The sequence below is a fragment of the Meleagris gallopavo genome, chromosome 2, assembly GCF_905368555.1.
Source record: "Meleagris gallopavo chromosome 2, MGAL_WU_HG_1.1, whole genome shotgun sequence".
NCBI lineage: Eukaryota > Metazoa > Chordata > Aves > Galliformes > Phasianidae > Meleagris > Meleagris gallopavo.
The window spans coordinates 51811382-51839245 of record NC_139405.1 but is presented as its reverse complement, the minus strand read 5'-3'; the positions used below and the strand labels follow the sequence as shown (position 1 = coordinate 51839245).

The window sequence follows — 27864 nt, the reverse complement described above, 5'->3', positions numbered from 1 at the left end:
TTTTGTTTTCTTCAAGGAGACAGACACGTATGGTTAGTTTGCTTGATTCTAATTATTCATAAGGTGCAATAAAATCAATCTTTTCTGATACATAATCTGAACAGATCTCACTGTTTGAGAAGGTTTTTTTGGTTGCTTGGTTTCATCTTCTATTCCTAGCTGTTTTCTCCTGCAGTATCTTAGCAATTTTTTTCTCTCCTTTTTTGGACTTTTGCACTAAAATAACTGTAGATGGTCATTTTCACTACTTGCCATTGTGTATCAAAGCTTAAAGGTACTGTAGTATCAAGTATATTAGTATTTGCCCCTTCAGACTTCAGTGGAAAAAAAATGGAATAGAGAGAAAGTTAGTATTTTGTACGTTTTTCAATGATTTGCTTGTTTTACCATACTCTGTTTACGAGTTTCTGCCTCTATCCCTGTTACATGGTGTAAGGAAGGTGTGGCTGCTTCCCATCAAATCTGTATTTGTCATTTTTTAATGACTGTTTTCCTTCAACCTGTAGTTAGAGGTAAAAATCGGAATATATTTCCTCCAAAGTGCTGTTATTGCTTACACTTCCAAGAAAAAAAAAAACTTACTTGTTTGCTTAACATTTGGAACTGTTCCATGTATAGATTCACCACCTGCAGATTTTCAAAAGAAGGCCCTTGTTTTGAAAATATGATCCTAAATCTGAGGTAATGTCAGGGTAATTTGGAGAATATTGCCTGGAGAGAGTTTCTTCTCCCTTGCTGTGAACTTTTCACATCTGTTTTGTAGCATTCAGACTGAGGAGCGTGGACTTCAAAAATTTGTTTCATACGGTAAAGCACCAGTAGCTGCATGCTACACTTTCCTTATGCCAGACCCACAAAGGATGTAAATTGTTACTGAATCTGGCTGTTCAGTTCATGCTCCTGAGACTCATGGAGCTCTGGCCATCCTCAGTCTAATCCTCAATCTTCATATTGTCAGACAGATTTTCTCGTACATTCTAGAAAGGGAGAAAAAAGTGTTGTAGTGCTTGTACATATGCAATTTGTGCAAATAAGTGGGAAATATTCCTCCCTGAACGCTACAGGCTCTGAATGTAGAGTTCTCAATAAATATATAATTTTCTCTTTCCTATATGGATTTTTTGGTAGTCTTTTTGTAGAACAGTTTATTTTGTAATTACTTTCTGAAGTGTTTGGGTACTGTCTTTCCCTGTAGGAATTTTCAGTTATTCTCCATGATATCATTATATTTTCCCTTGAAACAGTGTGTTTGTAACAGGATAATGGAGAGAGAAGCTGTTCGGTTTATGATTGATTAGTGGATGTACGATTTCAATTCCCTCAGAAAGTGGGTGTGTGGTTGTTTGAGTCTGTGTTACTTTGTAGAGAGACCATTTTGGGGAATCATAGTTAGAGCTGCAAACAATCTATTAGTCACTCGTCCAAGCCCAGCCAGCGTAATACTGTTCCCTGCAGTACATTATTGAATGTTTTGTCCAATATCAGTTTGAATGACTCAAGCAATGAGGCTTCCACCACTTCCTCTGAGAAACTATTTCATGGTCTGGTAGAACTCCCTGTTAGGAATTATTTCCTGGTACTCAGCCTAAACTGCTTTACACCCAGATTGATCTCATTATTGTTAGGTATACTTTTTTTTTCCAGACCTGTCCCAAATCTTTTTCCTTCTTTCCCGCTCTTTAGCGAATAGTAGATGGTATAATCTCTCCTCTTACTCAAACAAATACATAATTAGTGCTTCTATTCCTTCTCTCCAAATAGGCCATCTGCCTGGTAGAAAACAGGGCTGAATATGGCAAGATTTTTTTCTACTAAGTGCTTCTTTCAAGTAAATAATATGAAAAAGTGCGTAAGGAGTTTGTGCCATTATGTAGCTCCAGGGAGCCCCAACTTTTATTTACAGTGTTTTTCAGGAATTATGTAGAAGTTGGTAACTTTTTCAGACAGTCATTTGAAGTAGTGCCTTTTTCTAGCCGAATATTCAGGTCCAACATTAGTAGTCTGTCACATTTCATGGCTTCAGGGAATGTTTTGTAATGTTGCTTGGACTATGCTCTGTGCTATCTATCAAGCAAATTATATGGAGCTGCAGCAGGGGGAAGGGAGGGCAATGGCAGCAGAATTAACAAGCAGCTCCTTTATTATGCTGATGACAGGATATTTAGGGACTATTTGAATGTCTGTCGTTCACAGCTTTACAGCCAGAATTTACAAGTATTTGGGTTATATGAGGATCGTTGAGGAAGGGAATGTACTTTAATCCATCCAACCATTACACTTCTGTGGATTTCTTTCTAGTAGCCAACATCTGTTTGGTATTCCCTTCCTTCCTCTCTCCTTCTTTCCTCCCCTGTTCCAAATTAGAGTCCTCTGTCCTGAGGTGTTTTCCTACAGTACTTACTGTTGTCTAAATTCTGCAGATACTTGCACTTAAAAAAATTTATTTTTCACAATCTGGACACGTGCTATTTGTATTTCTTACTGATGGCCTGTTTCTTAGTATGAAGCTCCCAGTTAGATGAGACTTTCAAACTAGTACTCCAGGCTTGTTTTGAAAAACATCTAGTATGTATTTTAAGCATATGTGTATGTTATTTGATGAATCACATTGCAGTTTGGGAACCAAGCCCATGTTTTGTATTTTTTTTTACATGAGATTGCCCAGTGCATGGGGGTTTGTGTCCTGGGCTCCAAGCTCATGGAACAAACAATCTTTGTACAATTTTTCTGAACTGTACTAAAAAGGATGAGCAAGTTGGTCTGTCCTCAGGCAGGAGCATTCCTAAGTTAACTTATTACCATTTTACTAAGTTAATTGGGGAAGAAAAACAGAGATCAAGCTAAGACAAACCAAGTTTGTACTAAATTTGTGAGTTCAGGTGCTTGAATTTAATGATTTAATACCAGAGACTATCTTATAATATAGCACGCAAATGCATAAACACACAAAAAAGAGAAGGATGGTAAATGGCAGTCTGCCATCATGAAAAGAGAGCTTGAATAACTCCTGCAACTTGCTTGTTCTGTCACTTTTTAGCTGGAGTGCAGCAATGGATTTGCCAGCACCTGTGATGGGGGCTAAGTCTTTCCAGGAGGCCTTTTCCATCTGGGGCAGGGAGGGTCCCAGATACGGCGCTGGTGTGGGAGAAAGAATCACTCTTTTTTGTTTGTTTGTTTGTTTTGTTTTGTTTTGTTTTGTTTTGTTTTGTTTTCACAGGGGATGTTTCTCACGTTTTCCACCTCTGAGATGAGCACCTCCTCGTAGCATTTATTTCAGTGCTCTCAGGATATGAATCTTCTGGACAAACAGAAAACTACTTAAGTTAATACCCAGATAACTTCCAGTCTGGAATCTCAAGCTAGTTTTATGTTTTATGTGAACAAATTCTACTCATACTGAATCACTGCTCACCACCTTGGTTCTGAGGCAATATTTCACCTGTGCTTGCATTGCCACTTCTCTCTGCGCTTGCATTGCCACTTCTCTCTGCTGAAGTCTGGTGTTTCCACTGCTCAAGAATGGTTTCTTTTTTTCTTGCAGGTTATCCAGGCTGTCTTCTTTGGGATCTGCGTATTGACTGACCTTTCCAGTCTTCTCACTAAAGGAAATGACAGTCAAGAGCAAGAAAGGCAGCTGAAAAAACTTATTTCCCTCCGTGACTGGATGATGGCTGTTCTGGCTTTCCCCATTGGAGTGGTAAGCGTAGTGTTAATCTGCGTGTGTTCACAGTCTGGATGGTTGCTGACTTTCTTCTAGCTGAAAGGTTTTTGCACCTCTTCACGTGAGACTATGGACAAAGAGAAACATGATAAACATGATTATACAACTCTGTATGTCACTGCTATAAGATATCACCAGTATTTGAGAAATTAATGTTGTTCGTTTAAAAAATGTACTTTAAAGTAGAAAGTAGACGATAGAAGCCATTTCAGATATGAATTTTATCAGCAAGATCTTAAGTGTGAGCCTGGGCTTTTTCTGCACCATGTGCGCTAGTGGTAAGGAAGGTGCTGACGTGTTTTATTCTGTAACTACCTGACTGGAGCTCAATCTGTATGCTTCTGTCATGGAGAAGCTAAAATTCAGGTTGATCCTTGTTAAACCTATGGGAGATTCAGAGTTGACAGAAGAAATTGGGTAGGAAAAAAAGGAGTTAGTAATGTAAAAAAAATCACACAGAAGGTACAGAATAATGTGTTTTTTACTGTCTTTTTCAAAAGAAAAAATTACTCTTTGGATCTCTTTCTGCTCCACTGGGACATTGCACCTCACTTTGAGTAGCAAAAGGTGCTCAGTGTCAAGAGGTATCTGATACCATTCACTGATGACAGCTGAAAATCCAGAATTTCATATGTTTTTACGTCAAAGTGTGAATCTCACAGATTATTTCTAAGTTTAGGCTGCCTTAAAGTATTACTTTTACTGTCATTTGGGATGAAATTTGATTTCTGATCTTTAATTTCAGTGTTCAGTAGTATGAAATACATTCAGTATTTACTCTCTTTGTAGGACTACTAGAAAACTGTATGAAGACACAAAAGTTGCGCTGTTTCACAAAAGCTTGCCAGTCATTGTCATTTAAGAGCACTTAGCCTAGTATATTGATATATCATTTATAATTTGATTTATTCAAAAATGATTTATTAAAATGTGATTTTGCTGTTTATGTAGGATTAAAAAATGTATCAGGAAATACAGAATGCTGTTGCAAAACTAGGAAACACAAAGTATGTCTGAAACACTTCATAAAACTTGGTAGACTCCACTTATTGCATTTCCTGGCCCACCTCTTGGGAGCTGCCGCATTTTGTGCTGGGTAACAAACTCAGTTCTTCAGCCACAGATTCACAGAATGTCTTGAGTTGAAAGTCTTTACAAGTATCTGGGGTTGCTGGAACCCGACTGCAACACCTTGCACTTGGTTTTGTTGAATCTCATTAGGTTCCCACAGGCTCACTCTTCAAGCCTAGCCAGGTGCCTCTGGATGGTATCCCCTCCTTCTGTTGTATCAGTTGTACCACTCAGCTTGACGTTGTCACCAAACTTGCTGAGGGCACACTCAATCTCACTGTCAGTGTCATTGATAAAGATGTTGAAGATCACTTGACATAGCTTCCAGAAGGATCTGCTCCATGATTTTTCCAAGCAGAGAGGTGAGGCTTACCAGCCTGTTGTTCCCTGGGTTCTCCTTTCTCCCTTTCTTGAAAATGTTTCCCTTTTTCCAGTCACGTGGAACTTTACTTGACAGCCACAACTTTTCAAATGTGATGAACTGGCTTGGCAACTACATCAGCCAGCATGGGATGCATGTCCAGCCCCACAGACGTGTACACATTCAGTCTCATAAGGCAGTCTCTGACTTGCTCTGATTTTTACGGGGGCGGGGAGGGGGGATTTTGCTCACCCAACCCCTGCCTAAAGCTTCAGAGACATGAGCAATAGTAGAGGAATAGTGAGCAATATTAACTAATACTTTTTTTTTAAAGAATCAAGCTTGCAAATACGTGTTTATGTGTGCAGATATCTAGATGTTACATTTGTGTTTTAAGGGAATTTGGGAATTATGAAGTAGTTATGATTGTGATTGGCATCAGCTGCTTTTCCTACTGCATCGATACTGGAAGTGAAGAATGAAAGCAACATTACGTTATTTGTCTTTATTTAAAGATTTTAATTGCCTTTTTCAATATGCAAGCGTAAGCCATTACATTCATCAAAATATACTTTTCAGGGATTCTTTCCTGTATCTTTTAACTCCAACGTGATATTGATGTATTGCTCTACCCTTGCACTGTTTCTGACCTTAAAACTTTTCAAAATCTTAGAGAATTTCAGCTTCATTCTTTCTTGGCAATTCTGAAAGTAATTTTCAGCTGTGTGTTTGTCATGCTTCTTTTCTGCACTGTTTCTCTTGCCACAGGTAAACAAGGAATCCCTGCTAGTCATCCTCTGCTCCAGACTTTTGCAACTGCAACTTCTATATACTTCCCAAGAGACATTTTGAATACCTGGAGCTAGCTTATTTCTCCATGGTTCCAAACAGAAACAACTTCTTAGACCAAAAAAATCCAGAAAATAGCAAGGAATTGCCATGCTCATTGAAGGGATGCTCTCTGTTCCTAAAGGAGACCTTGCACCAGAGAGGGTGAACAGATATTAACCACATATTCTTTAATTTATTTATTTATTTATTTATTTATTTATTTATTTATTTATTTATTTATTTATTTTGGTGTAGAAATCCTATAAAGGTTATTTTTATTGTAGCTTCTACTTCTGGCTACTGGAAGACAGGCAGCAGGGCTTCAGAAGGTAGCATTGGCCTCAGTGACCTGCCCCAGGCTTACATGTCTAATCCACGCCAAGGCAGCTCTTTCCCAAAACCTGAACCTCTCTGACAGCCCTCACCACAGCACAGCTACCACATGCCCAAGCATTAGCCTGTGGGACAGCAGCATCTGCCACAGGCTGGCACTGCTTTCCTTTGATGTGGTTATGGGTAGGAAGAGTTCAGGGCCTTAAAGTAGCAAATGTATGATGTTGGCTTTTGTTTTTTTAAAGAGCTATTTATGTGTAAGAAAATATCTGATGAAATTGTGATATGCTTGTTAGGAGGAAGTTAATAAAAAACAGAGTGTCTGTAGGAAAAGTTCCCTCATTTCCCATATTCTTTTAACAGCTTCCTCACTCCAAAAAAGAACAATGTAAGTTAAAATGAAGGTTGTTTTTTTTTTAAGACTCACCCTCTTAACTCTCTCCGGAGCTTCTCAGTAGTTTCCAGTAGTGACACAAGGGAATCTTCACTAAGAAAAATAGAACAGATACAAATAAAATCCTTGTTGAGTTTCTGAGTTTAGCAGTGGTCTTGCTAAACACTTATCATAACCTTAACATGCAAACTGTTTTTATCGCTCAGTGTTTTAGTCAGGGCATGTTTAGGGAATAATGCAAATACTAGGGGAACATTTTAAAGTCCACTAACTGCAGTTTTTCAAGAGCTGTTCAACTCATTTTTTTCTTTATTTCCTGTTTACTAAAGCCCTTGAGACATCTTGTTCTGAAATTTAGATGAGAAAAGGGGCTTCCACTCCCAAGTCAAACAATGATGTGTGAAAAAAACATGCAACAAACTAAAGCATTTCATTTTTTGTACTTCCTTAAAAAGTACTGCATGCAAACCACCTGGGAAGTCTGACCACCAACCTCTTCTCCCACCTTCCAAAGGAAGGGAAAGAACCAGCCCAAGGGCAAACAGTCTCCTTGGGTGGCTTTGCAACAAAGCAAATCTTGCAGAATCTTGACAGTAAATCAAATCTTTCCAGTGTTGTGCTATGCATTGTATATATCCAGGGGCTTCAATAAAATTGTGAGTTGCCAACCTGCTATTTGTTTTACGAGAATGGAGTAATAAACATGAACCTCTTTGAAGGACCTAATGATTACCGTTTGTCTATTGTTCTTCATTTTAGTATGACACTTAATGAATGAAATCAGAAATCAATAGGCCAGTATTCTTTGCAGGAATGTGTTATTTCATGAAAAGTCTCTGGGCAACACTTCCCAGCCGTTTTTAAGGTTACTATAAGCCTAGGTTGCTATTCAAATACCTAATAGATCAGGTAGCTTTCACTGAAAAAAATTTTTTAGAAGTTCACCACCACATAATGGTCTATACTGAGTGCACTTACCACACCTTTATCAATGTAAAGGAGATTTGTGTTGGGGCTAGCTTACACTGCTGAAGAAATGTAAAGCAGTTTTTAAAGGCAGAGCCCATGCCAGTGTTTTAAACTATCACTACTCTTCTGTTTGTTTGACGTAAATCATGGACTTGCCAAGTTTCTGTGGCTAATTAGTGTTTTGTGTAAACTATATATGGTTTTGTCAATATGTTTATTGTAATTTGTACTGTACAAGGGGAAGAAGAGATAGAACAGGCATTTCTTGGTTTTTAAGGCTGTGTACTAGATATAGGACAAAGAAAGAAAATGGATATTGTTACGTATTAGAAAAGATTGCTGTCTACAAAATCACAGACTGTACAGCTGATATATTATGTAGCTTCAGTAGCCCAGTTTGAGCCTGAGTCTAAATTGGCAAGAATGATCTTGTATTCTTAAATTATACTTTTGTATTTTTAAAAGCCTGTGATGCTAAACAGAGGAAGCCAGATGTGTTTCCTTATCTTTTATTTCTCTGTGGTATTTTAAGAAGGCACTAGCACATTCAAAAGGAAAGCTGATCACCATTCTTTTATTGAAAATCAATAATACTCATCAGAAATCTTTTATCTAGTAAAGATGTGCAGGCGTTTGCTGCAATCCCGTACTTGTCTTGTTATTTGACCAAACTATAGAGCACTTTTATTTCCATAATTGACTTGACCATGCCAAAATCTCTCTATTCCAGATTCTGCCCTCATTTGTGGTGAAATAACAACTCGTGATGAGGCATGAGCAAGCAATACATCTGACTACTGAACTCTTTTCCCCAAGGAAAGTGTTCCCTGATTTTCAGCTCCTGCTCCTTGTGATTTCCTTCATTGGCCCTGTTCAACTTCACTTGATGTGATTCTTTGCTAGCACCAGATCCCACATAAAGCCAGTACCATGCTGATTTGCTCTTAGTGCAGTCTGCTTTTAATAACAATTCACTTCTATATGTAATGCCTTTAACCCTCAACCACGCTCCCAAGCAACATGTTTATACTTGCACTTAACCACTATCTTGGGAGAGAGCCAGAAAACTTACCTTTAACTACACAACAGTGTACTTAGAAAAATTTTTGTCAAGGTCAAAGGTTTTTTTTTTTTTTTTTTTTACTTTGTCATGAAGCCATCCAGGAAATGAGTGAACTTAACTGTACAGCCTAGCCAAAACCAAAAATACATATTGCAGGAAAATAAAGTTCCACTGGGTTCATTCTTCTTTTGCATAACATTTCTAGGTTGGGCTCACGTAAAACAGCAAATTGTGCAACTTTTCATTGGCTTTCCTCTTAGTTTCTCTTTGCTTTCATTCACATTATTTTGATTAGCAGCTTATCCTCAGCTTATCCTTTGAAATTTCTCCCACAGCCATGCCACATGTGTTTCTCGCTCTGTTCTCTGAAGCTTCAGATGCAGAAGATAAAAGCTTAAGGAGTATCTCCTTTAGTGGGAAAACAGAGTTTTGTTTTCAGCCTCATTTGATTTCCTCTGCTGTGTATGTATTTAGTGATATTCTTGATGCCTGTTACAAGTGAGCTTCCAAGGACAGCTTGAAAGTTTGAGGTTCCTTTTGGTCTGTAATGGCCATAGAAAGGAGAAGTAGCAAATGAGGGACTCTTGTGCTTTTACATCGTTTAACCAAGGAATCAGCATCTTCAGAAAACTGGCAGTCTTAGGATGTTTCTGTGCAAAGAAGTGCAAAAGCAATTGCTGGTGCCTGTTTTCTTTCTGGACTTCCAGGCCATAAGTTTGTCTAAAGAGGAGGTGAAAGAGTGACATTTGTGCCATTTTGGCTTGGATACAAAAGAAAATGAAAGTACTGGATTCCCTGAAATAATAATTCTGTCTGCTGACTCTGAGCAACCTGTTTAGCTTGGCATTTGAGGGTAGTACCATGAATCTGGCTGTAATAATAATGAACTGTGCTACAAGGTAGATGAGATTATGAGCATAAGAGATGCAGTTCTGAGCCTCACATAGGCAGTGTAAGGAAACAGCTTCTTATGTCATTGTTTTGTACTGCAAGGTAATGTGAGTCCTTGCAAAGCCCAGCCTATATGATATTGTACCAGTACCACATTGGTCTAAATTACCAGACCAAAAGTTACTTATTAACCAAAGTAAACAAATTCAGAAGCAACCAAGGAAGCGAAGGAGGAAATTCTTGTAGCTTTTTTTAATCCAAATTGTTCATTTTCATGGTTCATTCTATCCAAATGAACAAATAATAAAGAAAGGTAAGACAAACCATTCAGACACCAGGAGGGATCTTCCCCAGGGCGTTGTGTTAGTCTCATGTCTGGGACAAGTTGGTTCTGTAACACTTTGTTTTTGTGCGCTTCCTTTACCTTATGGCTGCCTTGCAATAATGCTTTGCTAAGCAGCCTTTGCCGTCTGTAACTCCAGATGGTTGCAACCAGCTAGGTTGATCTTGTTCCATCCCTTGGCTGACTTTGGTTAAGAAACAGATGGCATGTCCTCTCTTTTCCTATCTTTACCTCCATGGCAAAGTCAATTGTTCCATTCTGCTCCACGCAGAAATCGCAGGTCAAAACACTCCCGCCAGCTTTGTTGCATTCAGTGTAATGCCGTTCAACAAAGTTCTGGGTGGTTTTCCTTGCTGTAAGACTTCTGTGGAAAAAGAGCATTATCCGTCTCAATCTTCATGTTCCTGAATCTTTATGTGGTTTTGTGTCCCAGTTGGTCTTACAGGTTCTCAGAGACCCACTGTAATAATACATGACTTCTAGGAAGCCTATAAAAAGGATACTTTCCTTCCATTTTTCCTGTTGTTCAGCTATTCATATCTTGGCACTCATGTGTCAGCAGGTGTGTAAAGAGCTGGGTTGTGCCAATGCCAGAAGAGACACATCCTGTGGGATACTTTACACTTGCAGTATTTTTCAGGTTGCCCATCATATCCTACTTTTTTTCCCTGGCCTCTATGCACTATTCAAATGGTCCAAGCTTATTCTGAGCAGGCATCGATTGCTATCCTAACAGATGGACAAGCTATGTACTGTATGCACATGGAGGGAACACCGCACTGCTTCAGATCATTCACATAACTGTAATTGAAGCATGCCTGTCTGAGACTAGAACAAGGTGCCATTGATAAACTGTGACCTCAATTTTAACTTCCCACAGTCAGAGGCATATGAAACAGCTTATACCATCACACATTCTTGTAATTCATGCACTCTCTTCACCATGTATTTCTTGCACTTTCATTTCCTACCCTAACCCCTCCAAGTAAGATTGTGGCAGCATCAGTTCAGATGAAAGTGAATTCTTCCCTGCTGATTTCATGAAAATCATGCTTGTGTCTTGAGCTTTAAACTTGGCGTTGTTGCTACAATGTAGAGGTACCCTCAAAATTGTCATTGAAAAGCTCCTGGCCCAGGAATGATTTTCTCCTGCTGTAAACAGTAAGCCTTTTATTACTACAAAACTATGAGCTCTAATTCAAGGTAAAAAAATAAATTGTATTTTAATTAGAAGACTACAGACTGTTTTTTTTCCCAGCTAAGGTCAGCTAACGCTATTATTTTTGTATTTTGTTTTATACTGTTTTTCTGACATCAGGTTATCTTCAACAAATTAGTGACATTTTGGCAAAAGTTGAGCCTACTGCAAACTTTACCTGAGCCACCTGTCCTGCCCTTAGTTTAGAAGTGAATTGTTTCTGACAAGAGCAAAAGCAAATTTTGCTCATTGACATATGAGCAGGAACACTTCTGTGGATCTTAGGCTATGAATTGTAAACTGTCTGAAGGGCTAATGTTTTTTTAATAGTGCTATTTCAGTGATTGACAAAAGTGCTAAAATGAATGTATAGTCTTCTAGTTAGAGGTGAATGCTTCATATTTATATGTCCTATGAATTCCAAGTAATATTTTGCCTGTTTTTCCATTTGTCTTCTGTCCTGTTAGTAGTGAAACATTATTTATGTGCCACATCTGCTACTAAAATACAATACTCAGTTGTAATTTGGCCACAGGCATGTAAGTCAAAAACAGAGATTTTTTTCCAGGCTGAAAGTCAAATAGAAAAATGAAAAATTAGAACAGTAAATGCTAATAATGATCCAGGTACACACTGTTGATTGAAACAAGGTTCTGTTGAAGAGCAATTATATCTGTATCTGTCCATAGATCATTTGCTAGATGCCTCACTTTACTATCTCAAATATGTAGCTAATTGCTTAGAAGTGTTTGTTTAAATTATGTCTTCTTTTTTTCTTTTTCCTAGTTTGTTGTGACAATGTTTTGGAGCATCTATATCTATGACAGGGAGCTGGTTTACCCAAAACTGCTTGATAATTTCATACCAGCATGGCTAAATCATGGAATGGTGAGTAAAGTGATGCAAACACTTCCTTGTGTAAATAAAAATGTGAGACATCGATTTCCCTGTGCATGATTCTTTGTACACATAGCACTAATCTTCTCAGAAGTGATTAACAAATGTTGCTAGCTAGCAAAAATAATGTCTCCTTCCTTGAGTCATATTTAAGTCCCCATTCACTTGAAATAGTGTGGAGATTTGAACTCATGCCTCCTACATCCCAGACTAGTTTTAGGGATGAGCTGTTTTCTGTCATGGGGTATCTTTCCCAGAGCACTGTCATCCTTGCCATGTGAAAGCTTATTCAAAAACACTCTCACGCAAAATGAAAGTTCTGACTTAGGTGAAATCTTGCTATGAAATAAAGAAATGCTTAATTACATGATTTTTACAGCTAATTTTTTATGCAATATTTTTTGGTAAAAAATACTTGTTATGAAAATCTCATTGTGTTTTTGGTCTTGAGTGCTTTTAAAATAATACAAATTCTTATTCATTTCTCAAGTACATCAAACTTGTATAACAGAACCTGTGTCAGAGCATTTTTTAAAATGTGGAATTATTCAGCAATGCAGAAGTGTAGTAGATTTAAAATTACCGCTTCTATACCCATGGAAGCAATTTCTTGAGAAGAAATCTGACCTCTTCATTGTTCTCTGATACTTCAATTAGGATATCCTTTCTTTCAGCTGTATACTTGAATAGTAAGGGAATGATAAGACCACATTTTTCCAAGACATATTTCATACAGTTTAAGTATTCGGAGCTGAAAGGCATAATGTTTGCTTCTCTAGTTGTCTGTGCAAAACATTTCTTTATTACTTTGTTTTCTGTATCAAGACAAGGCAAACCACTTGGCACTGTTGTTCATCAGTAAATGAAAACAGATCTCATCCTTCAGCAGATCCATTGCAGATAAAGATTTGTCCTCTACTGTTGAGTTTGATAAAGTGCTTTTTTGTTGAGTGGGGACAATGGTGTTGATATTAATTTATTCCCTAAATTGTGTGTTAAAGGTGTAGTATGAGAGTTACTATATCAACTTCTGTTAGATAATGTACTATTTTATAATGTTTTGAAAAGAACAGTGTGGTATTGTGTGCATGTGAAGCAGAGCAAAGAGTCTGGTGACACTTATTGTGTTCATTGAGACCGCCCTCCCTTGAATTTTGAGGTCACAAACTGAACACATGCCAAGCCGTACATAATGTTGATGTTTTTTTCAACATCACATCAGTGCCAACTCTGATGACATTTCTTCCAGGTGACATTCCACATACTGAAAGTGCCTAACCTATAACATTTTTCATGAAAGTGCATTGTGAAGCAGTTGACAACAAGCAGTACTATGTATTCAGAAGTCTCTTCTGTGCTGTGCCATAACTAAGAGTCAATTTAAATTCCTGTTGCTTTGTTAGAAATGTATACTTGCTGAAATATTTGAAGAGGGCTTTTGTTTGAAAGCTTTGGACATAGTAGACTGTACTGAAATAAATTGCATGCAGGCATCCTAGACATTTATATGTTCAGCTTGAAATATTATAGAAGGCCTGTTTGAAGGTCTTTTGTAAAGGAATTGTTTGCTGTGTCAGTCTCCATTTATCCAAGTGTTCCTTCATCCCAGTCACAGGGAAGGCTTATGGCTGTTGGGCTTTTCACCACCTTTCAGTCTAATTCTTTTTGATATTTCACCCACCATTTCATCTTCACCAGCTTTCATAATAATTAATTCTGATGCATTACCCATCATAATATGACAGAGTTTGAGGAATAAGGAGGGAAGGTCTGGGGAGAAATCTTTTCTTCTTTAACTACCTTAGGAATACTAATACCTTGTTTATTAGTTAAAAGTTTAATGTAGTGGGTTTTAGAGTATATGATAGAGGCCCCCTTGCCAGAGGGGTAGAACCTCTGGCAATACAGCTTTAGAAAAGTCAAAGTCCACAGCTAAATTTTATTTACTCTCATCTTTTCTTGCAAATTTTGACAGCAGCTGTGCATGCTCGGTGCTAATTTTTCCGAACGCAAGAGTGAGTGTGCTGGAGCCTAACCCTGTACAACAAAACTCACAGAACAGATTCATTACCCTTGGCAGAATTAAATCTTTCAAAAAGAGTTGGGTCCTTTTATTACTAACTCCTAGTACAATTCCTTTTTTCTGTGAGCTTCCCCTGCAATTTCTGCTGCAGATCCTAATGATCTGAACTCAAATGCTGCTTCCCGTATAAGCACTGTCCAGGTTTCCACGGTATTTTCCCTAAGCATATAATTACTAGGCCAAGAAAGACACAACAAAGTGGAAAAATACAACAAAATTTGTAAGAAGATCTTCCACAATAAGATTTCCTACTTGAACTGAAAAGTCTTATTTTCAATGTTTGATGACGCTGTAATAGGTTGCTCAACTGTTAGCACAGCAGCCTGCAAAATCCACAAGGGGAAGAGGAAAGATAAGTTGTAAAACCTGTGGCTAAAAAAGTAGTCATCGTGTTCTCATTATTTATTTGGGCATATATCAAAATACTCTAAAGTACTCATACTTCAAAAAAGCTTTTTAACGTGACTATCAGGAACTGAAGGCTTGGTCTGATCCATCGACCCAAGCAGAAGTGATCTGTGCAGCGCTATATATGCTGCTTTGTTTGTAATTAGTAATTAGTTCTCTTCACTCTTTTTCTTTTCCCACCTTTGCATCCCTTTTCCGGCTTTATAACTTTGTCTATAATAGAAAAAAGTACAACACCATCCTTGTTATGCTAGTGCTCATTTCGCTCTTTCAGAGAAATATTTTGTTGAACATTTAAAATATTGCTAATTTAAAAAATATTTATTATCTGGAAATGGAAAACATGAGGGAAATGAACCTGAGACCTATGCAATTCAATCACCAGTTCACAGAAACAGAGAAAGGCTCATCAGCATACACAAAGGTAAGATCATAAACTGGTTACCAGCCTATAAAATTGCCTATAGTGTCAAGAGCTCTATTTCTAATTTATATATTCACATATATTATATTAGTTAAAAGTATAATTCTTGTCTACAAAAAAATCTATGTAGTCAGTAGCTCTTTGTGGTACCAGATGGTACCTCATACATACAGCTTTGTACACTTGTGAAAGACATGACTAATAGAGTTGTACTGTGCCATAAAACTCATATATTTCATCATCTCAGTCAGTTGATTCATTCATAACCAATGGTATCTCTACAACTTGAGAAATTACCAGAGGGGTCAGTGGCAGGGCTGCTGTTAATTTTAGCAGAGTGGGGATTTGTCTGTGTTTATTATGTGAAGGACCACATCTGTTAGCTTATGCTAAGTTAAGTTTTTGTCAGGAGAAATAACCACTTCTCTAAGCACAGCCAAATGTCTAAGGCTAGGTCTGATTCTGAAGTTTTGCCTTTACTTTCTGTTTTTATTAATTATTGTATCGATGAATTCAGGTTTGTTGGCTACTATTGTAGTTGCCACATTACTGAACTTTTCCGTCAAAGATGTTCATGTTCTTGAGACCATTCTACACTTTGGATCCACTTAATCCCTCTTTCCATAGGCGTATTTTCCATGAGAAATATTCTTCCCCTTTTTCTGTCAATATGATCTCTATCCGTATTAGGCATTTTTTATTAAAGACCAACCTTCAGGGTTGGAAACTGGTCTGTAACAGGATTCTTATCAGTTCGTTTTACCATTTTGTATTGAAATTGGTTAGGAAGGTGAAAGGAGAGCATCTGTTTGCAAAAGTTACATTCTCTTTAATATTAATACAGACTACCAAACTAATGGTTGTCTCTATCCTAACTGATGCCCACATGAACAGATCTGTAGCCTGAATTAATTTAAGTTTGAGCACTGCTGATTTTGAGCCAAGTTACACAGCAGATCTGCATGCTGCATTTGTCCAAATTAGCGTACCTCAGCGAAGAGTCCTTTGTTTTTCATAGACACTGTCCCAAATTCCTATTAAAGACATGAATCATCTTTTGCTTGTGGCAAGGAAAGTAAAACACAAGGATGGAGTTTAATGGCTTTGGAGGTCAGAAACAATGAGATGTCTTCATATGAAACCTCTAGAGCAGAGAGCCTGGGGAAGGGGAATACAGCCTGGCTTTGTAGGGCTGGAAAATTGATTAGTGTATTCGTTTTGTGCCATTGCAGTCTATACAAACTCTTCCTGTTTGATAATCTGTTTTGTTGGATTTTTTTTGTTTTGTTTTGTTCTGCTTTTTGGAAATGCATTCAAGAGGGTACACAAAAATTGAGATAAATAGCAACACAGGTTGTGGAGAGGAAGGTGCCTGTCCAGTTGACACATCCCTGCTTCGTTCACAAGTTCTCTCTTTTTCTCGCTGGCTGCTCAGCTGAAAACCTTAGCCCACTGGAAAGTGGTACAGAGTTTCTCCTGCCACATATCCAATTGCTACTCTTCCTGGCAGCCTTGCCTTAGATCTGGTGGTCTTCTCTGGTGTGCTTCTGTTTTCTGGTTGAAAGCTTTTTTCCTTAATAATTGAGTAATGAAAATAGAAGAGCAACATGAAGATTAAAATTCACGGCAACTTGACATGTAGAGATTGGAAGGTCCACAACTGGTGCTGCACTACGCTTGCTCTGCTGTATAAACATCAGGTGGCTGTTCTTTCAGCAGAGTGCTTCCATTCAGCATGTTGCCCTAAAAATTCTATTCAGAAATGACTTATTTGAAGTAGCATATTATACTTCTTGAGGATGCTTTTCTAATACAGCAGCATCCCCTGTGTGGGCTCTTTTTACACAATATACTGCGTCTTGACAATGTCTCACACATCTAGAAATTTACCCTTTTCCTAGATTTGTTTCTAAATCCAGTTTAAGACTCAGAAGGATATTCCAACTAAAGTGCTCTTCTTGATTTATCTAAAATATTTTCATAGGTTAGGTGTGAATAAAAACTTTAGTGTTCCAGGAAGTAGTTTTCTCTTGTAAGAGAACTCGCAAAGTTTTCTGATAAAAATCATGGAAAATTTGTAATTTTATTGTACCTTATTTTTTCCCAGAATGCTCAATTCTAAATGGATATGATTTAAACACCTGTCTAATGAAAAGAACAGTAGTTGATACTGGTCACTTGGGAACCCAGAGTACTTATAAAAAAGAGTGAAAATAATATTGTTGGATCCATACACTTTTTGCATGTTTGTGCTGTGGTTATGTTGATTTATCTGGTACCTCTCCGCATTATCTGTTAGCTCCACCACTACAGCATGAATACAGTTGTACCAATTATTCTCTCAGTTTGGGGAGAAAAACAGCAGTAGCATACAAGATTTTTTTGATTTTCTGTTACTTATGTAAAGGGCTTGAAAATTGATTGGAGGTCAAAATTTGTGATAGCTAGCACCTGGAAGTTGAGAGGGGCTTCGAGAATAAGAAGAGAGAATTAGATGGGTGTCATCTTCTTGAGACCAATAGGAAAAGCCTTTCACCTCATTCAGTAAGGGCACGGTGTTTTTGTGAAATGGAAAGATATCCCTATTAACACTGTGTAGGTTCCAGAGGAGGCTGTGCTGTACAGTAAATTGCAGAGAGCATTCCAACCAAAGACAGGTGCTGAATGTTTCTGATTATTTGTTATTTCTGGTAATCTGCAGAAGGCAAACACAGAGCCTCTTCCACACGCAGAAGCACCCAGCATATAGTAATGAGGAGCTTTTCATAAAATGTCTTTGAGTTAAACATATGCAACTTGTTCCAGAAGTATTACAAATGAGGAACTTGAGAGCCAAATTTGGGGTTTTTTTTGTTCATTTGTTGGTAAGGTGATGTAACTCAGCCTGTTAGCACAGCTGTAAGCCTGTTGTGTCTACAGCGAAACAAGGAAGGTGGCTGTCAGAGGAGGGGCAAAGGAGAGTGAAAATAAAGGAAAGTTGGTTAGATGGGAGAAAAAGGCAGGTGATGCTGCTAAAACTGGTACCTAAAAAAAAGCAATAGGAGTGCACTTGCTTTTGTTGCTGTTGGACATAGGTCTGTAGAGTAGACAAAGTAATATTTGGCATGGTGACATGCCAAGAGCTTCAAATCCTTTAAAATATCTAGGGATAAAACTGTGTGCAACCTTTTAGTATAAGGCTTGTGTTCATATAGATTGTACCTATTTATAGACTGGTGGAGGTGTTTCTCTGTCCCTGTCTATATTTTTATCTGGCAATGCAGGACATTCTCTCTTCTGTCCATCTGACCCTGAAAACTTCAGATCTGCTACAGAAGGCAAGCCTATTTAGAGTGTGCCTTATTTTTCCTTATATGCATTTAAGTGCAAGTTGCACTGCATGTTAGAGCAGCCAAATGAGCTGCTCAGTGAGGCTTGCAGGCATACTGGAAGATCACATATTTGAGGCATCAGTGATAAAGAGGTGTACCATCTGTATTTCAAACCTTCCTGCTTCAAGCAGCAAAGCCATGGGTAACTCCAAAATTAATAATAGTAATAATAATGAAAACTTAAAACCAGATTTTCAGATGAGGTTACTCATACAGATGTTTGCTGAAATGATTACTATGGGCACAAAACAAATGACCAATGAAAAGCCCCAACAGGATGTTCAAAGGGAGTCTTAGACTTTCTGTCTTTCTCTGGCCGTGGAGAACACACTGAGCAGTGTTTTTCTAGAACCGGGGTTTGGCCCTGGAGCACTGAGTTTGTTTGTTCAACCAGCACCAGTGTGGGACAGAAACTCATTCACTTCATTCCCATAATTTTGCCAATATTAGGAACGCTGGTTTTGTTTAAACATTTAGTGCAGCTTGTATTGCTCACTCTAATCACTGCTGGAGCCATGCACCATTTTTTTGTAGTGCTTAAGATGGTTTTTCTGATGCTGCTACACTATATCTTAGATGTGTGATTTACAGATTATAAAAGTAAAATAATGTTCAACCTTTACATTGGTGCAAAAAATGTCAATACTTCATAAACATTTTTATAACTTTCTCTGTGCCTTCCTCTCAGTTAAAATCAGGTGCTTGTTTTATAACATAATGGACTTCTGTGTTTTTTTTCCTGTGCTTTTTTTCCCAGGGAACACAGGCAAATAATAAGATCAAACTGTGAGTGATATAGGATTAGGATTAATAATAAGTATATTCAAATAGCATCTTTTATGGAGAAAAAAGAACATTTCATTGAAAAAAGCATATATATTTGTGGGAGGGAATGCTCTTGTTGAAGAAAGTTCAGTATGCCAGCTGCCTGCTATAGGTTGTGCACACTAAAGCAGCCCATAGGAAAGTCATCTTAGATGTGATCGCAACCATGGGAAAGGACTGCAAATATCATTTCAAATATAAAATATCTTATTATACATTTATTTTCTATCTTTATACATTAAAGAGGACTATACTTTGCCTCATGATTACAGTAAAATGTCGTGTTTTGTATCTTTGGACATGCTTGTTAATATTCATTAGCATTTACTCAGAAAGAATAATTACTCAGATAATTCTTAATATGTTGATATGATAAAAGTGTTTTTTTACTATGTTGTACCCACTTTTCTGAACTGTGCTGTTAGTATTCACACATGTGGCAAATATGACTTAATCAGACCACAAATATTTTGCAGCATTCCATGGTATCTCATTTATTTGTTTAATTTGCCGCTATAGCAACTGGATTCCATCGTTTTAGATTCTTTTTTTCACAGACCTATGATCTACTTGGTTGAAGCTTGGCAGACAGCATTTCCTTCAATTGAAGACATATGCACTAACTCAGAGACCAGATTTTTACCTATTTATCATTGTTGGAAAGTGGGTTATTTCACATGGACACAATACCAGAAGAATCAGCAGACCTGGTGAAAGGAGTCTGAGCCCAATAGCTTATATGCTTTTTCCAGCCTTTGAAGTTGGTGAAATAGAAGATGTTACTTCTCCCTCCATCCCTAGACCACTAGCACTATCGGAATGCAAATGTGAGGAAATATGTTGATAATGTTTTTGTAAGAAATTACTTTTTAAAAGTAATGTTTCTTTGTTAACTGCTTTTTTTTTTTTTTAACATGTATTTGTATTTGGAAAGAGATAGCATTTCTGCAGAAAGCATTTCATATTCAGATGATTAATATGTTGAAGCAGTGCCACAGCAGTAATGTTTTATGCATGTTGATCTGCAGAAATCAAGGATTTTGGCATGACCTTGGGAATTCCTTTTTTTCTTGGTGGGCTATGAGTGTTGAATATAACCTGGAGTCTGCCCTGCTGTGCCGTCCCATCTCCATATTTTTATTTTCCTGCATAGATGCAGGCAAGTAAACTCTGCATTTTTAGTAACTCTCCAAATACAAGAGATTCAAATTCTGGATGTAGCATGAGGGGTGTTTTTGATACAAGTGTAAGCCATTGCCTTTAATGACACATATCTATAATTATCAGTTTTATCTTTGGACATTTACTTACGGCACAAAAGCCCAAGTCTGGGCAAAAAAGAATTGCCTTGCATCGGTGTCATTTCTCAGAGAGACCATAAGGATTAAAAAGGTGACTCTGTTCCTCCCTATAACACCATAGTTCACTCAGCAGGAAAAGCTCAAGGCATGGAGAAGGAGCACTGCCTGTGGAGGTGCTTCAGTAGCAAAAGACCTAGCAGTGGCCAACCTGTCCTCTTACATCATTGTTGCAATATTAACTGGCATCCTTTAACTCTTCGGAGTTTTCTTACGCTTTGAAACAATTAACACTGCATATTTGAAGAGCTGTTTAAACTCCATTTTTAAATTTCAGTTTTATTCTTAGTGCTGCCACTATTTCACTGCATAATCTCATAGAAATTAGGTAGTATTTGATCAAAAGCAGTTTTGATGTGTCTTAATTAGCTAATGCCTGCATTTTGTGGGGCTCCATAATGATAGTTAACAAACAGTGCTGGCTGGTAGGGCATTTATAACACCGCTGATTGTGGTCACAGCGTCCAAAGGAGGGCAGTTGCTGTGCCAGCCCAGAATGTCCGTTCACTCTGCTGGAGGCCTGCAGATATTTTGCATACCTCAGCGTCCGTTTCATTCACTTGCAATGAAGACGTGAATGGCCTTTGTGCAGGTTACTTTGGGATTCATGGGTAAGAATGATGTTCCTGAAGTACACCCAGCTAAGAGTTAGAAGCTGGTATTGTAGAAGAGAAGTGACCTCTGCTTCAAATAGTAACACTAGCTAAGGTTTTATACTAAATTTAGCGCTACTGGTATCTCATAAAATACTGTAGAGTGACATGGTGCATGATATAGAAAGTTCAAACTTGCCTGGAAAGGAAATTCTTCCTTATCAAAAATGACTCTAGTATTCAAATCACATCCTTAAGTTTGTTTCCCACAGGAAGAAATTTTATTTGCATCTTGGGGCTTTTAGCTTTTTATTCTGTTATTTTGAGCTTTATCGGCTTTCTATAAACCCTATATGCAGAGTTCCAATCTGCTGAGTCACTACCATGCACATTTTTGTGGCTTCTTTTGCAAATACAGTAATGTATTTGTAATGTAGATAAATGTTATGAGCTATTTTTGGGGGAGATTAAATATGTATGTTGATCTACTGAACTTTGTACTTTAGGGCACTTTTTAAAATGAAGAAGTGGGAAGGAGCAATTTCATTTTCTAAAAAGGAAATATCCATTAAAATGTGTTTTAACTAGTACACAGACTAACTGATGTTCCCCTTAACAAACAAATGTGCATTGGCTGCAAGTTGTTAAAAAATACATATGGCTGCAAATCGTTTCAAAAGGTGAATATGTGTATTCTTAGATCAGAGACTTAAGATGGATGGCATTTTGATCTTTGCTCCTGAGGCAGAGGAATGAAAGATGAAAAATATGAGGGGATTAGAAGGAGAAAGAAATGCATGTCTCAGAAGCTAAGAGGAAAAGTGATTTTCTTAGAGTTGTTAAGAGGAAAAAAACAGAAAGTGAGCAAAATAGAGGAAACCAAATATTAAAATAAAGAGGTAATGATAATAGTCAGTAGTCAGCTGGAGAGAGCCATAGAACGTGTAGGTGATAATTGTGTGTTGTACATCACTGAGAAAAAGCTTGAAAGAGAAGTTTAAGGTGCCTGGCATACACTAAAAACGTGACCCGTCATTTATTCTAAACCAACGTGTAGAAATTCGGCTTTGTTTGGTTTCCTGTGACTCCTATGCAGGATCACTGTTCACAGAGCGATTTTCTTTGTTCCGTTTTCTTGTGTACGCAGGGCTCTGTACCCTCACTGCTTCTCCCATCCCCAGATCCTATCTCTCTCAGCTGCTTGCCCTGTACTCTGCTGCCGTGCCCCCCACAATGATGTTCTCCGTGCCCTCAGTTTAGTACAATAGCAGGGTGGTAATCTAGTAGGCTGCTATTAGTGTAGTAGTAACAACTGTACCACTTTAAGAAACGTCACAATTATCAAGGTGAGCATTGTTGATAGAAATAAGACATATTTTTTCCTCAAATTTCTTGCGGTCTAAATGAGTAAGACAGGTAAAGACAGGGAGAAATGAGCTGTGTTCTAGGGAAGCTAAAACACAGAATTTGTTATTTTCCTGGGGTTATAGAATTTTGCTAGAGATGGAACTGCAGAGTAACTCTGATTTATTTCGTTACTTCAGTGCTTTTATTAAGGACTGGCACTTTCTCTCCAAACAGGGCAGAGAAGGCAAATTCATAGTGAGTGAAAGAACACTTTCTTGGGCTTTAGGCTCTATTGAAAGGAAGAAGTGACTCGCTCTTTCACCAGAGAGATGTTCTCTAAGTATCACTAGGAGCTTTATTATTTGCTGCTTGTTTGTATCACGGGAAGCATAGGTTCATCTCACAAACTGTTTTGGGGTTTATGGTTTTTTTTTAGTATAGCAACTGCTTCCAACTTGTTCCAAATAATTTACTTGGGCATAACTTTTTATCAGACGAAAAATCCCTTAGTTTTCCATTCCTTCTCTGATGACTGTTGATTTGAGAAGAAAGGCTCCAACATGTAAACAAAAGAATGATTTAAGAAGGATGAACTTGGAAATTCAAAAAAATGTCAAAGGAGAAAAGGCCCTCCTCGTCTGCCCTGTTGTTTGGACTTGATTTTTTTGTTGCTCTCCAGAGAGATGTTACTATTAGTAAAAATCAAGAAAATTGAAGAGTTTTGCTCTTAAATTTCTTTAAGATCTTCCAAAAGCCTCTTACTAGAGCCAAGGCTATTTCAAAAGTCGTTATGCAATTGCAGGTACGTGGCAGGGGAATCAGGAATAAAAATATCCTTAAGACAAAAAAGGTAGCTTGTTCAAAAGAGTATCACTGACAATATAATATAACAAGTGGCTATAAAGAGATGTATTTTGATTATTTTGAACAAGGAGGAGTGTTTATTAGACAAAAATTGCACTAAATGTGCAGTGACATGAGGTAGAGGCTTGCATCTACTTTGGGAAGTACCTTTCTTCAGGCAAGAATTCAGTGTTTACTAGTCCTGTCTCCATCTGAACTCTACAGCTCAACTGGCAATAATACAAATATTCACAGCTGTATAAAAAATGTTATTTAGTTCACAACAGTAGCCATGGTTACCTACATATTTTCATTGCCTTATTCATGTGCAATTCTTTTTTTTTTTTTTTTTTTTTTTCTGGAAATACCATTACCATGTAATATAATACTGTACAACCTCTTGGTAAGTTTTATAATGTTAAGAAGAACATTTTGCAGTTAACCTGTAAGCAACTTATATCAAATTGGTTTGTACCTGGGAAATCCCACCTATACACTGTCAGGAAAGAAAGGTGAGTCTGAACACGCAAATGACATCGTGATTGTCATTTTAAAATATAAATAGAAATATGTAAAATCTTTTCCATTCAAGAGGAATATTCAGAAATATTTTTACCACAGAGCACTTAAGTAGAACAAGTCCCTGCTCAGTCCCCTCACAGATGACATAGACAAGGCTGTTGCTGTCAGTACAAGTTAGAGCAGCAAATGATTCTCATTTACTCTTGAAGGAAATGGGAGCCCAGCAACCCTGCACTGTCAGGAGGACAGAAAAGTGGTAGGGCTTCATGCCTTTCTCTTCTTCTTCCTTTTGTTTCTGTCACTCTGCATGCAGTGCAATGTGATGCATGTGATAATCTAGTGTTTTCATTATATTTGTAGAAACCAGTCCCTTTAGCATTACTGCAGCAGAACTGCCAACCATATTCTAAACTTTGCTAAGAAAAGAAAATAATAATTAATCTTTCAGATATCTTTGATCACTTTGCAAACAAATGGATTAAAGTTTAGAAGAGTATAGCAGACAGTTTACTTAGGCTTTTTTTTTGTATATATTGAGAAGGTGTGACATTAATTCTGAAGGAACATATCACATATATCAGCTTAGAATAACAGCTAAAGGAATGAAGGATATCTACTTCTTTAATCTTACTAATATGTCTAAACTCTTTTGTATAAGGTTCTTTATTGCTGTCGTAAAGAAAACTTACTGGATTAAATATATAAACTGTGTTTAAAGGTCTCTTCCCATGGCATTTTCCTATAAACAATGAAATTTGGGGATATTATAGGTTATTGCATAGAGATTGAACCAAAAAGATGTAATGTAGTTTTCTAAAATGATGTTGAAAAATTACAAGTGTAACCTTGTGAAACCTTGTTGAAAGCATGATAGAGTTTTAATATACTATCCAGACCTGTTTTCAGTGCGTCTCCCAAGGCAAGAAGGAAGATGGCATTAAGATGGAAATTTCTGCAGTGAAGCCGGCTGTTACCACAGTCTGGCTTCTGTTACTGCCGTAGTGCTGCCAGTTTGGGGTTATTTATAGGCATTAGCCTATATCTATCCATGCACGTACACCTACTGCTCCCTCAGAAGGGGTGGTGTTTCTGAAGAAGTTAGTCCACAATTTCCACCTCTCTTATTCTTTCAGAGGTCAGTATCGTCAGCTGTCCTCGTTACCAGTCAGTAGGAATTGGCAGGCACCCCCTCCCTGCCTGAACTTTGCTTCAGTGGGCTTCCATTGGCCTATGGGCTGCTAGGCTCTGTTGCAGTTTTCAAAATGTTCAAAGATAATTTCTTACACCGCAGGACTTTTCCCATGATCTTACGATTTTCTGATTTTTTTTCCTCCTTTTCCTAAGTGAGAATGATATACAAGACTTTAAAAATTACATTCTCTTCCATAATTTCAAAGCAATTGGTAAAAAAAAAAAAAAAGTTAAAAAAAAAAAGGCATTGCTTTTTCAGCGATCACAGGAAAACTTTTGCTTTTCTCCTGGCTGCAACAAAGATTTTTGGTGCTGTGCATGATTTGTAGAAGAAATAAAACCCATTCTGTTTCATTTTCCTGAGTATCTGGTGATGAGTGCAGAGCGATAAACCCCTTCCCCAGAAGCCAGTGCTTGCTTGAGGCAGGAGCTGTTGTTTAGGTTTGCTGCACCACATTACAGCTTGTGCGTTCTGCAGCCTACATACACCCATTTATAAATTAGATATAAGCCAACCAAGCACAGCCTTTCTGTGTCCTTCACCTTTCTCCATGACATAAATCCCAAAATAAGGTACCCCTCCCAGCACCATTACAGCTGGAGCACACTTCTGGCCATGGCAGCAGCAGCTGCAGAAAGCCTCAAGCTGCAGCCCAGGGCCCATTAGGTCTTCTGTAGCTGAGCTTTCTGGTGCAGACATGGCCTGACATATAGCAAGTGCCTTTGATTCACAGGCAACTGGACCTGTAATTAAAAAGTAAGCAATTAAAAATATAGAATAACTGGTACATTAGCAGCAATGGCTTCAAAAACTAAACTGAGAAAACAAGCATGCAGATACAAAATATGTATCTTTTTTGCTCATATAGTATTTCACTCCTTGAAGTTTTGAAGCAATGTGCTTTCTGCTACTATTATTCTTCCTGTGGCAGCAAATTATGACTTTGCAAAAACCAGGAGTTGCTGCAAGCTGTCGGTAACCACAGGGTAGTCACAGCCTCACAGAATGGAGTTTGAGTTTTAGCTGGAACTTCTGCTACTCATATATACTTAAGCTTGCCTAAACAGAAGAGATGTCATGCTTAAATTATTTTCAGCTTTTGACCTTTTCCATTCTGAACTTCCAATCAGTAAAACATGAGGTTCCCTTATTATTTATTTCATAGGACAGGTCAAGGTGAAATGTCAATGTGAAGAGGAAGGGAAAATAAAGTCCCTCATACAGCATTATTTTGGTTTCCAGTGTCCAGTTAATAAAAATAAATCAATTTTACTAGAATTTGTTGGAGTGTTTTTGCTGCTAAAACTCAGACCACATGGGAAACAGTTAACAGTCTCCAGATGTGAAAAGGAAAGGACCAAAGGACCATCAGCAGCACAGAGAAATGATATTTTCTCAGTGAGCAGTACTACCTCAGCTGAAGTGCAAAGAGAAAGCAGCTGTTGTGATAGCATGTGAGAGTCAAAAATCTTCCTCTTGCTATGGTCATAGCAAGGCATCTACAAAACCTATAGAACCATAGCACTATAGAACCATCAAGGTTGGAAAAGACCACTAAGATCATCTCGTCCAATCACCCACCCTCCCCACCATGCCCACTAACCATGTCCCTCAGTGCTACCTCCACATGTTTCCTGAACACCCTCAGGACTGTGACCACCTCCCTGTGCAGCCTGTTCAGACAGTACTGCATGCCTCTCTGTGTGCACATGGCACTGCATGCCTGATGCACCACCAGTGCTCCCGCTTTCTACCAGATGCGCAGGAAAGGAGCTGGTGAGCTTCTGTTTACTACAGAGAGAACCAAGCCAGGATATCCAGCATAACCCTCAAGCATGGGATTGATGCTGACCTGTTGTTCCTGCTTGAGGAAATGCCACCTGGAGTGGTACTTACATTAGCTGTGTGCTGGTTCAGGCCTCAATGGACAAACTTACAGTCTTCCTTTTTTGATCAAGTCTGTCCACAGTGAAGCCTTGGATGGTATTTGGCACTGTCTCACTTTTCTTTATCAAAGTCTGGCCACAGAGACTGTGTAAGGAAACCAGATGCTGGGACAAGGAGTGGGTTGGAATCCTTCCTCTCACCAGATACTTTGTGACTAAGTACATTTCTTTCATCATAACCTTTTCCACCTTGCTGATTGAGAAACTGGATAATGATGATACACAGATCCTTTTCCAGAAAATTTTATGAACTTGTTGACTAGTTTAGAGCATCTGTGTGACTAAATGAGACACCCTGCTTTTAAAAGGTTGTTGTGTAGTTGTACTGGTCTCTACGCGGGTTCAAGGCAAATGAATGGGCATAAAAATATGCCTGAGATACTGCACAGAAAATTGTGCTTAGAACATATTATTATAGACATGTTGTCAGGGAGTATTCCTGTTGCATGATGTTCTGAAAACATCTCTGTTTGCCTCAAGGGAATGCCCGACTGCCCTGCTTACGATCCATGGGAAAAAAATACCCTCGTGGTAAAGGCAAATGGAGAGTTTCCAATGTCTGTTATCCATCCTGTTTTTGTTCCTAGCACAGCAACAGAAGTGGTGTTTTCTTGAGGATCATACTGGTGCACACCAAAGATAGAGGAAGGAGAGTTTTCAACTTTTAAGGTCCTATGGTTATAGAAAACCTTAACTTTTTGAGGTTGTCATCCTAGATATTTCTGTTTTGTGATTAACGTATATTTTTAAAATATTTACTATGTTTTATAGTTTTTGTGCAGTAGCTGAAACACTGCTTAACTCCTTTCACCCCCAGTGCCACTTTCCCAAACGTTCTGCTCATTCAGCTGAGTATTATTCTTTCAAGGAACTGTCCACC

The 27864-nt window shown here is 38.0% G+C and overlaps 1 protein-coding gene across 1 annotated transcript in view; it reads left to right on the top strand.

Annotated features, from left to right (window-relative positions):
- Positions 1-27864, top strand: part of AIG1 (androgen induced 1) — a 121091-nt gene that overhangs the window by 35100 nt on the left and 58127 nt on the right. The window contains exons 2-3 of the mRNA XM_085217162.1: positions 3542-3697; positions 11962-12063. Coding sequence (XP_085073288.1) covers positions 3542-3697; positions 11962-12063 — 258 coding nt within the window. The remainder of the gene's footprint in view (positions 1-3541; positions 3698-11961; positions 12064-27864) is intronic.